General features: G+C 41.0%; 2 protein-coding genes across 7 annotated transcripts in view; one reads left to right on the top strand and one right to left on the bottom strand.

Moving 5' to 3' along the window:
- Nucleotides 1-11,662, top strand: part of AP4S1 (adaptor-related protein complex 4, sigma 1 subunit) — a 51,166-nt gene extending 39,504 nt beyond the window's left edge. The window contains exons 5-6 of the mRNA XM_010847019.1: nucleotides 1,063-1,074; nucleotides 11,094-11,662. Of these exons, the coding sequence (XP_010845321.1) occupies nucleotides 1,063-1,074; nucleotides 11,094-11,222 (141 nt within the window). The 3' untranslated portion in view covers nucleotides 11,223-11,662. The remainder of the gene's footprint in view (nucleotides 1-1,062; nucleotides 1,075-11,093) is intronic.
- Nucleotides 11,663-14,773: 3,111 nt separating this feature from the next.
- The window catches only part of HECTD1 (HECT domain containing E3 ubiquitin protein ligase 1), a 77,954-nt gene continuing 75,558 nt past the window's right edge, over nucleotides 14,774-17,169 (bottom strand). For all 6 annotated transcript variants that reach the window (XM_010846996.1, XM_010847000.1, XM_010846998.1 and 3 more), the window contains 2 exons: nucleotides 15,849-15,993; nucleotides 14,774-15,735 (listed from right to left, as the gene is read on the bottom strand). In XM_010846996.1, the coding sequence (XP_010845298.1) occupies nucleotides 15,598-15,735; nucleotides 15,849-15,993 (283 nt within the window). In that variant the 3' untranslated portion in view covers nucleotides 14,774-15,597. The remainder of the gene's footprint in view (nucleotides 15,736-15,848; nucleotides 15,994-17,169) is intronic.

Genomic DNA, 17,169 nt, shown 5'->3' with positions numbered 1-17,169 from the left:
TTTGAGAGAACACCTATCAAGTAGAATATAATTTCCCCAAATAGCAATATTTTAAACCTGGGAGAATGAAGAGTTGGTCCAAGCACTATCATTGCTAAGGTTTGTAAAATTATGATATTCAGTAACTGAGAATAAATAGCAGGTTGCTGGATGATAGCTTTTATTTTTGGGAGAGAGTCAGTGACCACATAAACCACAGGAGTGAAGGTTAGAATTTAATTTAAGCCAGGTGATTATACAGGACTTGGATAGTACTAAGGGATGACCCGGTTTAGGATGACAGTCGCAAAAAGAAGAGAAGGAGGAGAGAGAAGAGTGCCATGGGAAATAAAAGAAAATCCACCCCACTCCTGGAGAATGCCTTGTCATCTAAGATTTATTTTTAGGTTTGTGAGTTTTAAACTTTCTTTCTTGGTCTATTTTTAATCTTCGGAGTTTCCAGATCTTAAATTTGGAGATCAGTCTCATGCTGTCTGGGTTGAAAGAAGCATCTTAGCATCATGTTTCAATACAGAGCCAGCCCAGTTAGCTTCAAAAGAGGCAGGACTTAATGTATCTGTGTCATCATTTGTGGATTTGCCATAATTTGTGAACTAGTCCTTCCTTTGATAGACACCTAGCTTGTTTTCAGTAATTTGCTACTATAAATAACATTACCCTGGATATCCTAGCACACATCACTGTGCCATTATCTAATTGTTTCCTTAGGATAAACTTCTAGAAGTAAGACTGATGGATTCAAACTGTGCACGTTATTACATTTTTTGATATACATATCAAATTACCTATGTTCTCTAAAGGTTGAATTAGTGTATTCCCTCTACACTCTAAAAGTGAATTGTCCTGGCCTATAAATGTCCTCCAAACGGCAGCCTATTTTTTTTTGAATCACCATCCCAAACTCAGGGCCTCTGTGGGCTCCAGCTTCTGCTTATAGAGCAGCCTCTCCCCGCTGCTTCCAGGCTGGCGGCCAGAGCAGGCGCTGTCTCTGCTAAGCGACAGGGTCTCTGCATTGTGGCCCAGTGTCTCCTTCTCATCCTTGGACTCTTTTCTCTTTTCCAGAGTGAACTAGATGTATCCTTTTTCAGTGCTGTGAGCCAAGTTTTCCACACTAGTTGGCAAAGGACAGGCTAGTCCTGATCAGGTAAGTGCCAAAGGCCGGGAATCCAGTATCCGGAAGACTCACCATCAATAGCTCTGACAGGACATAGAGGTACGGGCTATTTGCAGAAACCCTCTACCCTTTTGCACGACAATTCTTGTGTTTTTCATACAGGGCAGTGCTATGATGGTGTTTAATGATCACTGTTATATACTAATTTAACTTACATATATGGAATAGACTTTTTCAGAATTCAAATAAAACAGCCAGAAAGGGCTTGGTCTGCCTACAGAGAATGGATTTTCATGGCTCCAGGTATAAATCTCCAGAAATTCCCCACATGATCAAGAAGGCTTCCAGGGATGATAAACTGGAAAGTTAAAGAAATTGCCTGGCTTGTGTTCATTTCCTTTTATAGCAGAGGAAATTCTCCTTTTCTTCTCTTCTCCCTTTTAAATCAAAGTATCCAAGGGGCCCAAGAACAGCAGGATTTGCTTAGAATACTGCTGATTTTGGCAGGAGCCCACCGACCTTTGTGTGAGTGCTCTGGAGGCAAGTTGTCTTTTAATTTTTACTTAAGAAATCCGCTTACCACTTAAAAGCAATAAATGGAATAGTTCTTTGAGAAAACATTAGGCTTGAATCTAAAATAGTAATATTAATTATAATAAATATATATTAATTATGGCAGTTATGTATGTATATGTACGTATGTGCTGTGCTTAGTCGCTCAGTTGTGTCCAACTCTTTGCAACCCCATAGACTGTAGCCCGCCAGGCTCCTCTGTCCATGGGGATTTTCCAGGAAAGAATACTGGAATGGGTTGCCATGCCATCTTCCAGGGGATCTTCCCCACTCAGGGATTGAACTCAGGTCTCCCCCATTGCAGGTAGATTCTTTATCTTCTGAGCCACCAGGGAAGCCCATATATACATATGCTGCTGCTGCTAAGTCGCTTCAGTCGTGTCCAACTCTGTGCGATCCCATAGACGGCAGCCCACCAGGCTCCCCCAGTGGGTTGCCATTTCCTTCTCCAGTGCGTGAAAGTGAAGTCACTCAGTCGTGTCCTACTCTTCACGACCCCATGGACTGCAGCCTACCGGGCTCCTCCGTCCATGGGATTTTCCAGGCAAGAGTACTGGAGTGGGGTGCCATCACCTTCTCCGATATACACACACACACACACATTAGAAACCTATGTCCAGCACCAGTATGCCAGTATATTCTGGGGAAATGGCCATTTACCTTTTACTCTTGATAGAAATTGGCGTGTTGATAAAGTTTATTTGCAGGCTGTGTTTGGAAGCCTCTGTAAGTTAACCAGGGAAATCTGAGTGCCCTCTAGTGGTGAGTGACCTAAATCTGTGGTCCTTTTGACCTAGGAGACCCAAGACCAGGCTGCATATTTGGGTGTATTTTTATTCAGCATGTAATATTCCATTTTAACTAAATCTTTTAAAGCCATTCAAAATAAATCTCTTTCTCCTTATATAGGGGAATAATAAAAATGCCTTTTGATTTAAGAAGTAATGGCACTGATGATAAAGAATCCACCTGCCAATGCAGGAGACTTGAGAGACACAGGTTTGATCCCTGGGTTGGGAAGATCCCCTGGAGGAGGGCATGGCAGTACACTCCAGTATTCTTGCCTGGAGAATCCCACGGACAGAGGAGCCTAGTGGGCTACAGTCCATAGCGTCACAAAGAGTCAGACATGACTGAAGCCACTTAGCATGCACGCACAGTAAGTTAGCAAAAGCATTTAATAGATATTTTGCCAGAAATACACCCAGGTTCTGCTTTCAGTCCTGCCACCAATTGGGTGTGTGTATCAGACAAAACACACAAACTCCTCATCTCAGAATGATGGAATTAAACTGGAAGAGCTTTAATACCCTCTCAGCTTTAGTGTTTGATGTTGCCATGACTCTAGGTAACTGAGCTGAGTTGCCTTACACCTAGAGCAGGGTGGGAGGGTCTTTCAAGTCTAGATATGCAGAATTCAAGTGAGTCACATGTAGTAGGGCGTGTATTATATTTGGATTCATTGTGTTGATGTGTCTTATATACTGACTAGGTGTTTATTGGAAGTAGAGATGGGTTTGTCTTTGTATCTGTCTGAAGTGAAGAAGTGAAGTGAAGTCGCTCAGTCGTGTCCAGCTCTTTGCAACCCCATGGACTGCAGCCTACCAGGCTCCTCGGTCCATGGGATTTTCCAGGCAAGAGTACTGGAGTGGGTTGCCATTTCCTTCTCCAGGGGATCTTCCCGACCCAGGGATCGAACCCGGGTCTCCCACGTTGAAGGCAGACACTTTACCATCTGAGCTTCCGGTCAATGTAATAGAGCTCCAGCATTCTTGTTTGAATTTAATTTTCACACTAAAGCACACGATTTCTGTCTCTTCCTATCATTTTAGTTAGCTTCATTTTTGCCTTCTCTTCCTCTCTGACCTACTTAACCTATTTACTGTCCCTCAGCAGTTACTTAGGCACATCCACTTGACAGATGAGGAATTTTTCATCACTTAGAGAAGGGAGCTAAGTCTGCAGATCTGGAAGTGTCTGTCTGAACTTGAGGTGAAATTCACGTGGCCCTCCCGTGGTCTAAAAGCACAGCAGCTGGCAGGGCAGGGGCATCGGTCTTCTACTGACCTTCTTAAAGGGTTTCTACCCTCAGCCATCTGAAAAAAAGTCACATTATCAATCCACAACTCTATTCTGCCTCATACATAGTTCTGTTTAAACTGTCGCATCAAAGATATCCAGGGAAGACTTCTTCACACCAGGTTTTAACAGGAAGACAAGGGAGCCCTTTAGAGGTGCCACCCATAGACATCTTGCATCAGCGCTCTGGTAGCTTGTACCTGGGAACCTGCCAGAGCAACCAACATTGTGCCCGGAAAGTAGCTTCCTTGGGCCTTAAAACGTTGAACCAGCAGCTGACCCAGTTGCAACCTGGAGCCGGCTACCCGGAACAGGTCATGACCTTTGTGTTTGCTTAGATTAGGAAAGCCTTCTGTGTCAGTCCATACAGGCACAGACATGATTTAACCTCATGGAATTCCCAAGAAGCTCTTTACTCACAGTCTCACTCCAGAGACGTTACCACCCTGTAGCTCTTAAAGGAGGGGGCGGTTTTCCAGAGCCTGCAGGGTTAGACACTAGGAAATTCAAAGTACCATTTACATATCTCCCTAGTATGGGCTTGTTCTACTTCTGGTAAGACTAACGTCATAGAACAAGGCAGATGGAATGTTAAAAAGAAACGACCTAAACTCCAGAAATCAGGACAGAGATTCTGGCTTGTTGAAAACCCTTCTACTGAGTGGGACCTCTCTGTTGCAGAGTAGTGTCGGGTAGGGCAGCCTGCACCCCAGGGACCAGGCAAGACGGTGACCTAAATCATTCGTGTTGCGCTGCAGCAGCTCCTGTTCCCTCTTTGCATTCCACTCTGCCCGCCTGTGGGGCTGGTTGGTGCCTGAGGGCTGCTCTCAGGAAAGTCTGCCCTACCTGATATTTGGTAGATTGATTAAAGACTTCAAATTCCATGAATCAAGGTAGTTCTTAGAAACCAACTGATGAGCCTCTCAAAATGTGTTCAGCTCCAGAGCCCCGGGTTTGCTGAACTCTCCAGACAATTCATAATTCGAAGGAGCAGTTCGAGCCCCCTTCTGCTAAACTGTCAGAGGGTGGCACCAATGAACAGCGCTGTGTGGGAAAAGCCCAGTTCCTCCCCAGCTCGGTGCACACCTGCTGTGTGTGAAGGCACCAGAAACCTTGAGACCCCTTTGGTATCTGGTGCCTTTGAAGAGGCTTAAAAACTTTGTTTATTTGGGGTCGTGTGGAATGCAGTAGTGCTGCCTTTAGACCTGGACAACCAGGGCCCCGTGCTTTAGAGGACCCCCTCTAGCTCTCCTTCAGCAGCATCCCTCTCTGTGGGATACGGGTGCTCACCCAGAGCCTGCAGGCTCCCGCATCCACTCCTTGACCACCCTTGAGCTACCTGGATCCCCAAAATCTAGTGGGTACCTGGACATCCCAGTGCCTGCCGCCAGGGCCTCTGCAGGCCTCTCTCCATTCGTAACCCAGGACTGAGGGCAGGAATGATGGAGAGGCTGGGATGGCAACAGGGGTATTCCACACACATGCATGTGAAGAGAAGTCAGGAATAGGCTGGGGTCCCTATTTATATTCTTGTGCCCACAAATACAGGCTAGGTCTAGAATCCAGAAATGTCTTCTTCATTCAAAAATATCTTAAAAAAAAATCTTCAGAACACTTATATTTTTATTTCACAAGTGCTTAAAGCCCCAAAGCCTGAGCAATTAATTCCAGAACCTTAAAGCTCATATGGGTGATGCGGAACATGCCTTCTTTACTGTAGCTAGGGTGGGGAGCAGGGAAGGCCTCCATCCTGTCTGCACTGTGACTCAGCTGGTTGCAGGGTGTACCCCAGGAGGAACAAAGGGACCCTGTCAGCAGTGAGCAATACTGCCAAGATTTCCCGTCAGGCCCTGTCAGGCCCGTGTCTGCCGTTCCTCCATTACTTTCCTAAAATCCCAAATACCTTTAGAGGTCCAGAAACCAGAATAGGGCTTCTCCAAATAGGAGAGAACTCGAGCCTGACTTAATGAGAAATCACAAAAGTACTTGTTCAACTTGGGGCTACAGAAATATTGGCAAGAAGACCAAAGAAATTCTCCACGGAAGTCATCCAACACTGAAGCGGCAGCTTGTAAGGAACTGAAATGTTCTCGCAGAAATTTACAGTAATTGTTCTTACAAAAGAATTTCTTTTGAGATATTGTGAAGCATGTGATTACATCAGGAATGGTTTGAAAATATCAGAAAGGAGTAAACTAGCTTTCCTCTCCCTGAGGGTTACTTTTAGAGTCAGAGGGTTTGCCTACTTTGAAGCTGGAAGAAAATGAGGTAAAGTCTCATTTTTTAGACGAGGAGGCTGAGGCTCAGGGATGGTACCTGCTCTGCCCCAAAGCTGTTCTGTGGATTGTTAACCCATAGTGCTGCTTTGTGACAGGGCTGCTGTTGGTCTCTGGGCTTCCAGGGCCTTTGATTCTAGGGCTATACATTTGATAGGTTACATTTGACACAGTTTTTGAAAATTCATAATGATCTAAGAAAACTTGCATAGAGTGTCTGTCACCATTTGCGGTCTTGGTGTTTTCTGAATTAGAGAAGTTTTAGAGAAACACTGGGCTTTGTTTGCTTGGAGGAGTTGGAAACCACGAAACATTTTGAAGAGAGTACCTGAGTGTCTTGATAAGAGCTTGCTTTCCAAAAGTGAAGTTCACCTCAGAGATTTCTAAACATCTTTTTTTTTTCCCCCTTTTAAAACTATATCCATTAGAGTCAGGGCTGCAAGAGAAGAAAGCTGGCCCATGGGCCCAAGGGAATTTGTGCAGCTAATTCAGTCTTTGGGAAGGGCAGGCATGGAGGGGTAAGGGCCATGGGCCTCTCCAGCATGAGTTCCAGTCAGGTTAGGAGCAGTTAGTTAGCAGAATTAGGAATGGTCCCCAAGGGACTGTTCCAAGCCATTCACCTGGGAAAGGGATATGAAAGTTCCAGATTAAACAATTCTGCCTTCGAGACTGTTTTGGCTCTCCCTAGCCTTCGCCATCTCTGTTTCCTTTACATGTGTTTCTGAGTCCTATAGATAGCATATTCACCCCCTACTATTGCTATCCCCCCTCTCCCTCCTCACCAGGTCCATCTGTCTTAACCCAACTCCTTTGGTTCCATGCTTCTGGTTCTGTTTACTCAAGAACAGTGGAAGCAAGTTATGAGAAGCAAGAGTTGTGTGTGTGTGTGGGGGTGGGGGCGAGGGGGGCGGGGCGGACCACAAGAAATGACAGGTTCATTGACCCCAATTCTGACTTTGATATATGTGTTATTTTACATAAGCCTATGTAAACTAAAACAAACAAACAAAAACACACAAATGTCTTTGTTGCTCTCAGAATGGGAGTGGGTCTTTATGGGAAACCTATTTAACAAAAAAGACAACACTCCTTTTCAGTGACCTAAGACCATACAAAGCGTAAAAGTGGACAGAAGACTATTACAGGGAGAATATATCCAAAACTACGCAGAATCCTCAAGATGATAATCTTCTTTACAGTAGTTTTTGATTTTCTGTGGGAAATGTGAACAACTTAGCTCTTTGCAACTTAATCTAATTATATGAGAAATTGAGTTAAAGTATAAAAGTGAGAATATGTTTTCCCCCCACCCTACTTAAAGAACTTTGCTTAGCTATGATCTTATTAAAAAAAAAAAAAAAGTAAAGAAAAATAAGAAGACAAGGGACCTGAGAGCAAAATACAGAATCAGAAAGTTTAGTTCCTAGGCAGGGTTCTTGACAGGAATTGCTTTTGAGGTCCTCTTTGAATGTATGCTCCTCAGTTTTCTCTTCCTAAAGGAGGACTAGACCACCAGACTGGTATTAAAATACTATGTTCAAGAAGTGTTTCATGATCCAGAGATCAAAATTCCAATATATAAGCCAGAAACATTTCAATCACTTTAATTAAAAAATTGATTTCAAGTGGCACAAGTATTACTGGGGCCCTACAGTATTTAACTCCAATCCACATTACCCAGAATTCAGAAAGGCTCTTAGGTTTCTGGGTTGAGAAAAGATCGGGCTTTATGAATCTGTTCTCTGAGAAGCTATTTTTAGTTCCTGTCAGCTCCAACCTTAGGGTGCCCATGAGAGGAAACAAATTTCCTCAAGGATTTCTAAGTCAGATGAGTTCAGTATAACCTGAAGGTTCAGTTCAATTAGTTCAGTCGCTCAGTTGTGTCCGACTCTTTGTGACCCCATGAATTGCAGCACGCCAGGCCTCCCTGTCCATCACCACCTCCCGGAGTTCACTCAGACTCACGTCCATCGAGTCAGTGATGCCATCCAGCCATCTCATCCTCTGTTGTCTCCTCCTCCTCCTGCCCCCAATCCCTCCCAGGATCAGAGTCTTTTCCAATGAGTCAACTCTTCGCATGAGGTGGCCAAAGTACTGGAGTTTCAGCTTTAGCATCGGTCTTTCCAATGAATACCCAGGACTGATCTCCTTTAGGGTGGACTGGTTGGATCTCCCTGTAGTCCAAGGGACTCTCAAGAGTCTTCTCCAACACCACAGTTCAAAAGCATCAATTCTTCGGCACTCAGCTTTCTTCACAGTCCAACTCTCACATCCATACATGACCACAGGAAAAACCATAGCCTTGACTAGACGGACCTTTGTTGGCAAAGTAACGTCACTGCTTTTGAATATGCTATCTAGGTTGGTCATAACTTTTCTTCCAAGGAGTAAGCGTCTTTTAGTTTCATGGCTGCAATCACCATCTGCAGTTGGATCCTCTTAAAATAGTCATTGTAGCTCATCACATTAATAGACCATCAGCCTATGCCTTTCTTGCTTCCTCCTATTCCAAATGTCAGGGCTGAGGTGTGTTTGCCTGTTTATTGCCATGGGCCTTGGCATATAGGGCATTTCTTGGTCCCTGCTCACCTGGCTAGTAGCACAAATGCCATTACTCTTGGCTTTGCCATTGTGTACAAGTTGCTTATGAACCAAATCAAGATATGAACAACAGCTGGATTCTTATTTTAAAGGCGTCACATGATTCTAAGAGGAAATCAGCTTTCAGGCTTTTGCCTCACGTTGGATTTGGTCTGTGGTTTCCCTGTAGCGTGCCAGAAACTTGCATGATTATTAGGGGTTTGAGCCACATAGTCAGATAGGCAGGCCGTCACATGCCCACAGTACAGAATGACCTCATTAAGCAACTCATGTTTCCAGGATGTTGGGAAATTCAGAACTTACTGAAGGATCTTGACCTTGTAATATAAAGATGTCAGTGGTCGATAAGATTCAGCAGTAAATTTTAATCTGAATTTCAAAACATTGGGCTGATTGTTCAAGGGGATATCTGAATTGCTGATCATCTTCTTGCCAGAGATGGAGCAGTCTTTCAGAGCAGTTTGCATCAATTCAAATAGACTACATTAAAATGAGATCTCCTTCTATCTGAGTATCACCCTGGATGGACTGACATTTTCAAAGGCACTAGGCCTTAAAACAACAAGGTCCTACTGTATAGCAGAGAACTATATTGAGTGTGCTATGATAAAACATGGAAAAGAATTTTTTTTTTTTTTGGAAAAGAACATTTAAAAAAGAATATCAGTGTTACGTATATATGAATGTGTATGATAACTGAATCACTTTGCTGTACAGCAGTAATTAACACATTGTAAGTCAACTATAGTTAAAAAAACACCACCTTGCCACCAAAAAAATACAACAGGGCGATTCTGTAGGGCATTTTTTCATGCAGCCACCTGTGCTTCTGCCTTTTTTTATACTTCACTATCATTCCTGCCTTGTTGTGGCTTCTAAGTTCTGGCTTCTGGGTCCAGTGAATAGGATTAAGTCAAAGGCCTAATATTCCAGTCCCAGGTTGGCCATGGATAAAGCAATCATCCATCTAATTGGAAGATATTATTAATAGGTGTAATAAAGCTTTTTTTTTTTTTTTCTTTTCTGGGTCACTTAAGGACAGTTCCCATGGGCTCCTGAAAAACAGTTTATTCTGCGGAAGGACAATTTTCACAGAGCTTAATGAGGTATTAACACAGAGCCTAACAGAAACTTAAAAGTCATTCACAGGATTGTCTCATTCTCTACAGATGTACTTCACCAAACAAGTACAATAGCTTTGAACATCTGGAATTACTAGTGACTCATTTTACAAAGATTTACTAATTATGAACTCTCCTTGTACATTTAATCACTCCCTGTTGAATGAAGTTTGTCTATTTGAAATAATCTATCAGTTGTTGTTTTGTTTTTTAAACAGACCAAGATCCTGCTCTTTGGTAATGAAAACCTAAGACAGTAAAGTGTAGACTTTAGAAATCTTCAGCCATTGTTGTCATCGCCCTCAGAGTTTAATTCTCTCTTCCAGTTCAGTTTCACAAAGGAAAAGTTAGGTACTCAAATGAAGGGGCTCCTGGGGGAAGAATTTGGCTCTTTCTAATTAGCTAGATATCATAGTCTAACAATATTTTTTTCTTCCCCTATGCCCTGTCCTGACTTTCTACCAGGAACATCAGGAAGCTAAAGTGGCTCCATAATTCTCAAATGAGTATTTTGAGAATGCTCCATTTATAAGTACTCCCTTGAAAACTGGAACTTTTATCTCCTTGGGAATTAAGTCAACATTGCCTTGCCTTTCTTCATTCATTTCTCCTAGTGACTGTTTTTTCCTTTAGCCTGTCTCATGCTAAGGGTGCTGTGTTGAAAAGGCATTTTTTGGGGTGGAAGTTTGAGGGTAGAGGGAGGGTGTATACTCAGCAGCCTTGGGCCTCTCCTGAGAAGTCTGGAAGCAGAGCAGCTGAGCCAAAACTCTGGATGTAAATTCCAAAGTTACAATTACTAGCCATGTGACCATGGACAATAGCTTTGAGCCTCTTTGTTCCTGTGTAAAATGAGAATACTGTTAGCACGTACATCACAGAAACAAAGAGAAGACTGAAATAATATATGTAAAACGCTCAACACAATGCCTGGAACATAATAAGTATTCAGTAAGTCATGGCTATTTACTGTTATTATTGCTATCTGGGAAGACATTGTTCTTGAGGTCAGGTCATACATACACTCTTACCAAAATTTACTTGCTTTATTCTCCAGCTCTTAGTACATCCCCTCTCCCTCTGGCTAAAGGGTATATAGCTGCTCCATTTCTATGTCTATTGTCCAGTGAGCCTAACCAGGGGGAAACTAAGTGTATTTGTATACATGAAGGTAATAATTTCTAGTATAAACACCAATTTTAATTTTAGGAAATCTGTTTAAAAAAAAACTTCATGTTTAGACTAATTTACACTAGAAAAATTCCAAGTCATAAGTTACTGTTTACTGAATGTTAACATTTCTATAACTAATTTCCTTAATAATAACCCTAGATCATGTTTAACTTGGATAAAGTACACATCATTTTGGATGAGATGGTGTTAAATGGCTGCATTGTGGAAATGAACAGGGCAAGAATTCTTGCCCCTCTACTAATTCTTGATAAAATGTCAGATAGCTGAAAACAGAGAGGCTCTGCCAGACAACATCGGCTCAAAGGAAACGAGAATACCACGGAGCGCCTCTCAACATCGCTGGCCCACAAGAACCTGGAAGACCAACACTGCAAAATGGCTATCCTTCCAAAGACTTTAAACACATGTTCTCCACAGTCCCCACTGGAAAACAAAAGTGTGCTTTAAAGTACGATGTACAAAGAAAAAGTTTCTCTAAACAGAGACAAGTTTTATTTTCTGACCATAGCATTTTTTTTTTCCTCACTTGTTTAGATTTTGTGTAGTACTAAGGGCAACTTTTCGGAATCTGCTTGACTTTGTGAAGAGATAAATTCAGGAATAGCACCACCGGGTGGGAAGAAAATGAGAGCTCTCCGTTGGCCAATAAGCTGTTAAAATTCACGTGAACATGCATAGCACTTTGAATAAAAGTTTTCTGAATGCTATCTTTCTTTAAAAAGTCAAAAGTTTACCAAATGTGTGCGCCTAATGAAAAATTCTTTCCAGTTTCTAAAAACCTGATACACATTTTATAGGTACTTAACAATTACAATGCCATAATGTAATTAACTCTACAAAGAATGTTACTATAATGAGTGGCCAAACATTAAGACAGCCCTTACTGCTATCTTGAAGGCTTCCCAGGTCATTCATTGGTAAAGAATCCTGCCAATGCAGGAAGACATAGGTTCAATCCCTAGGTCAGAAGATCCCCTGGAGGAGGAAATGGCAACCTGCTCCAGTATTCTTGCCTGGATAATTCCATGGACAGAGCCACCTGGTGGGCTACAGTCCTTGGAGCTGCAAAGAGTCAGACACAACTGAGCGACTGAGCAGAGAACTGACTATCCTGTGTGCCATACTGTAAAGGGTTTATCTTATTAGTAAATTTATTGGTAAATGAAATTTAGTTCAAAGTCTAAAACTGGAATACAAGAGAATATCAGTTCAGGTTACTGTGAAATGCATCTACCCCTCTCTTATTCCTTCAACCTCTTCTCCTGGAATGTCCTAAAGCAAAGAAGACCGCTAAGCTACTATAGAAGAGCAATGCCCTGATCCTCCCAAACCTTTCTATAGTTGTGCTTTTGCTGCTTCATCAACAGTAGAAGATGCAGAACTGCCTTAGCTAACAGCATGTTCACGTTAGGGATAGGAGGGCAGGTACAATGGAGGAAGTAGAAATATATTGTCTTGATACATGAAGATATCGTGCCGTCCAATGGAATCCCAAAAGTTACTTTACCTACAACACTCTGCCCTCCAAAAGAGGACATAAATGGACATTCTAGGTACTAACTCATTCACTATTAATTTCTCACTCTCTCATGTATGTGTAGGAGGAATTTTGTTAAAATTCTTTGTTTCTAAAAGTTCACTTATATACTTCAAAAGTTTGCATCTATGAAGACCAAGGCAACCAGTCAATAATGAATTCCAAAAGCAGATCTTGTTCTGGACTCAGTTCAGGAAGGCAGAGGAAAGGCTTCTGACCTGCCAGAACAGTAATGGTATGCATCGAGAAACCAAGGTTTGGGGAAAGCCCAGTCTAGATCAAAGTGCTTTGGAGGTCTTTCTGAGACATTAGTTGGAAAACACTGTCCTAGTTGATAGGCACTTAATCAGTAGCACATTCAGGTAACTGCTGAAACTGGTACACCAGAAGTAACGAGGGAGTGCATAAAATTAATTTTTGGGTCATACCAAAATAGCATTTAAATAACATGTTGGCACAGATTTTAGTACCTTGAGAGAACAACAAAAAAATACTAGGTAGATACCACTGGAAAAAATACTCCATGTGGAGACCCAAGTAAATGTCTCATAATACTTGACTCATACAAAGTGAACTATAATGTGACTCTCCATCTGTGACAGCCTGTGTCATCTAATTTCAGGTTTTGTTCAACTGTGACTGCCAGCTAAATGATTTCCACACTCATGAAATTTATGTCTCAGATTGGGCAGCTTTACCTTGTCCTTGGACTTTTCATTCTACAGAAAGATTCCTGGCATTTCAGAGTTACTCTCTGTATAACAAGACTCATCAATTTTACCTGCTGTAGCAATGTGCTAGACCAGGATTCGCAAACCTTTTCTGCAAAGGGCCAGATCAAATAAGTATTTAAGGCTTTGTGGGCCACACGGTCTCTGCTGTAACCAGTCGGTTCTGCCATTGTAATGCAAAAAGATCCATAGATAATACATAAATAAATCAGCATGGCTATGTTCTAGTAAAACCATTTATTTAGGGACACTGAAATCTGAATTTCATAAAGTTTTCACATTATATTTTTAGTCTTTTGATTTTTTTCAACTACTTAAAAAAATTCAAAACCATATTTAGTTTATGGCCCACACAAAGGCAAATGGCAGGCCAGAGTTTGCTGACCCCTGTGCTAGACTAGAGGCTTCCTAGGTGGCTAGTGGTAAAGAATCTACCTGCCAACGCAGAAGCCACAGGAGACACGGGCTCAATTCCTGGGTTGGGAAGATCCCCTAAAGCAGGAAATGGCAGCCATCTCCAGTATTCTTGCCTGGAGAATCCCATGGACAGGGGAGCAGGAGTGCGGGAGGAGGTTGGGGGGGGCCGGGGGCTACAGTCCATGGGGTTGCAAAGAGTTAAGATATGACCGAGCCACTGAGCACGCATGTACTTACTAGACTTAGTCTTGATAAAAGTTGGCTGACAGATGTTTTAGAGACTTAAATAATGGCAATACTACACACATAAACTGGATTTTAATTCTACTGCTAGTGTAAAGGTCTAGTCACGCATCCATGACTTTTTTGAGACATCACCACTACTGCTTTTGGATTAAAGCCTAGGTCATATGTTTAAATATTGCTGTTATGCTTTATTAACTTTTATTCTCACAGAGAACTGTGAGGCTAACAATAAGGTGAATTATTTAAATGCTGCCTCTGATTACACAGTCACAATATTCTCATGCAGAGAATAGAAACACTACTCAAATGATTGACTTCAGTGGGAGAAATCTCTAATGTAGAAAGGCAATGTACCTTTTAAACAGGTAAATAGTGGGTGATTCCCCAAAATGCTTTTTACTCCTGTAAAAGCCATCTGGCTAAAAAATCAGGCCTAGTGACTGTACTTTTAACTAAATGCATAGATATGATAAATCAAAACAATTTGGAAAATGGAAATAGAGCCCCCCTTTTAAAAAGGAGGAAACAGCATTATCTCAGTGGTTTCTTTTCACACCAATACAACATTCAAAAATTATTCTTGGATCTTAGACTTACACATCACTGAAGATACAATTGTAAGTAGCAGATTTGGTGTTTAAAAAGTTAACACAAAAACATGGCTATTTTTAGGTGAAGAATACTTTAAGACAGAACGTAAGAGCTGGATCACAAGCAAGTGGATATATATTTCTGCTAGCTTTCCAGTCTCAGTAAAGTGGATTTACATAGAAAAAAACATTTCTTCCTATAGTAATTTCAAAAAATGAAATGTCAGTGATTCAAAATGACAAGTATTTAAGCTCTTAGGCTGATGGCTGCAGTGAAAGTCACATGACACAGTTTTGTACGCTGCAAACATTTTAATGATTATTGTTAAGCATACATTTTGGAAATTTTTTTTTTTACTTCAAACTGCAACAAGTTAAATAAATGTTTATAATATACAAAGAAAATACAACCAAAAGTAAAACTTGCTTTAAGTGTGCCTTGCATCTAAACCAGTGTTTTTTCCTCCCCCCCTTAATATATCTTTTATTTTTGAACTGCACAAACACACTTAAGAATTTGATCTTTATAGTATGGCATTTAGGAAATAAAAATATACTCCCACCTCAAAGAAATAAAAAGGTTGTGCATGATTATATGCCAAACAAAAGAGAGAACACTAGATATACTCTGATAGTGCAGGCATCATTAAAGAGGAAAAGAAAAAGCTTGAGATGCTCATTAACTCTCTATGTTTTAAGGAAGCAGGATTTCTGACCAAGTAGCTTAAAAGCCAGCAAAACAGGGATCAGTGATGGCAACTGTAGTGTATGAAGTATGAAATGACAAACTTTACACAAATACACTGTTAGAAATTTACCAGTGAACACTGAAGATCTGAGAAGCTGCTCTTTGGAACAGTCAAGTAGAACCACCTCATTCCAGTCACATGAGCCCTTGTAGCAACACAGTGTTCTGTGCTATGTACTTGCTGGCTGGATAGTTAAAGGATTTGTTTTGTCATTAGCAGCTAACAAACTTACTCCACGTGTTCTTAAAGCCTTAATGGTGGAAAAAAAGGCAAGTGTCATTAGCATGGAGGATCATATACTTCTCTGCAAACAAACACAAGAGGCTTCACTAGAATTTTAAGTCTCTGATGTCTCCCATTGCACTTCAAAGCTCAATTGAGATGAAAGCCTTTCTCCATTGTAGCAGCTAGCAGACGCTCTCTCATGATCTCCTCCGAAGAGTATTCTGGCAACTTGAGATAATGCACACATGTGTTCACTGATGGGTAGCTTGCATCAGTAGCATCAACCTGCACAGAAACAGAATTGAAAACAATAGAAGACCATGACTTTAAATATGCATTTCTTTCAACCCTTAGGTAACTAAATTTGGTTTACATTGCCCAATAGCTAGAGTTTGTACCTTGCGTACAACTGTGAGCCTGGGATGCAAGTTAGCCAGTCCCCCTGGAGGCAGAGTTGAACAACCAGTGGTAAACTGCAGAAATGCTTTCCTCTCGTCTGAAGACATACCACACAAAACCCGCACGAACCTAAGGAAGCCAGGGCTGCAAGAAGAAAACGGTTACAGTGATCTGATAGCTGATTTAAATGAAAGATACTACCACTACTTTATAAGCCAGCAATAACCCCCCAAAACGAATATCCACATGTCAAAAAAACCACATGTCTAGAGACTTTTGGGTAAGTATGAAATGAGCTGATGCAAAATACTTAAAAAATATCCTTCAAAGACTGTCTGTCTTACAAAGGAATATAGGAATCAAATATGCAACAAAGCCAGCAAATCAGAAAAGCTCAATGGAAATAGTGATTTAATGACTAGGAATAGTAAATGGGGACAGATTTTTGGAGATTTTTCTCATTCTGGGTACTGATTATGCAGGTGTGTCCATTCTGTGAAAATTCTTCAGGTTCTACATACAATTTGTATACTTCTCTGTTATACTTCAATAAAAAGTTTATTTTAAAAAAGCTATGTATACAATGTTACTTAAGTTTAAAATAATACTTTCTTATTTACATTACTTTGAAAACTTATAAATCACAACTAAATACAATTTCCTGATATGCGGCGAACAGAAGTGAATTGAGTGCTATTAGACATCACTGGAATAATCAACAGAGCTAGAATGTACACCATGGATTAGCTAATAATATGGAATCAAGAATTTCCTAACAAGTATAGGTATGTGAGAGAATCTCACAATGTACATTAATACATTGAAGAGTAAAGGTAGATGGTATATGCTCCATATCCTCAAATGGTTCAGAAAAAATGTATGTGCGTGTGTATAGAGAGAAATAATGTAAAAGTACAGCAAAATGTTAAGTACTGGTGATTCTGGGTAAAGAATACACAAGAATTCTTAACTATTCTTCAACTTTTCTGTAAGTTTTAAAATATTTAAAAATAAAGGTTAATATAAAAGCAATAAAGCCTAAGGGTTTATAAATGACCCAACTGTTAAGATGATGAACAGTTAAAATATAGTGAGTAAAGTTGGACTGTGAAGAAAGCTGAGCGCCAAAGAATTGATGCTTTTGAACTGTGGTGTTGGAGAAGACTCTTGAGAGTCTCTTGGACTGCAAGGAGATCCAACCAGTCCATTCTGAAGGAGATCAGCCCTGGGATTTCTTTGGAAGGAATGATGCTAAAGCTGAAACTCCAGTACTTTGGCCACCTCATGCGAAGAGTGGACTCATTGGAAAAGACTCTGATG

Source organism: Bison bison, unplaced genomic scaffold, assembly GCF_000754665.1.
Source record: "Bison bison bison isolate TAMUID 2011002044 unplaced genomic scaffold, Bison_UMD1.0 scf7180017864242, whole genome shotgun sequence".
In the NCBI taxonomy this organism is placed as follows: Eukaryota; Metazoa; Chordata; class Mammalia; order Artiodactyla; family Bovidae; genus Bison; species Bison bison.
Note: the sequence above shows the minus strand (reverse complement) of the source record. Positions and strands in the feature narration are given on the sequence as shown.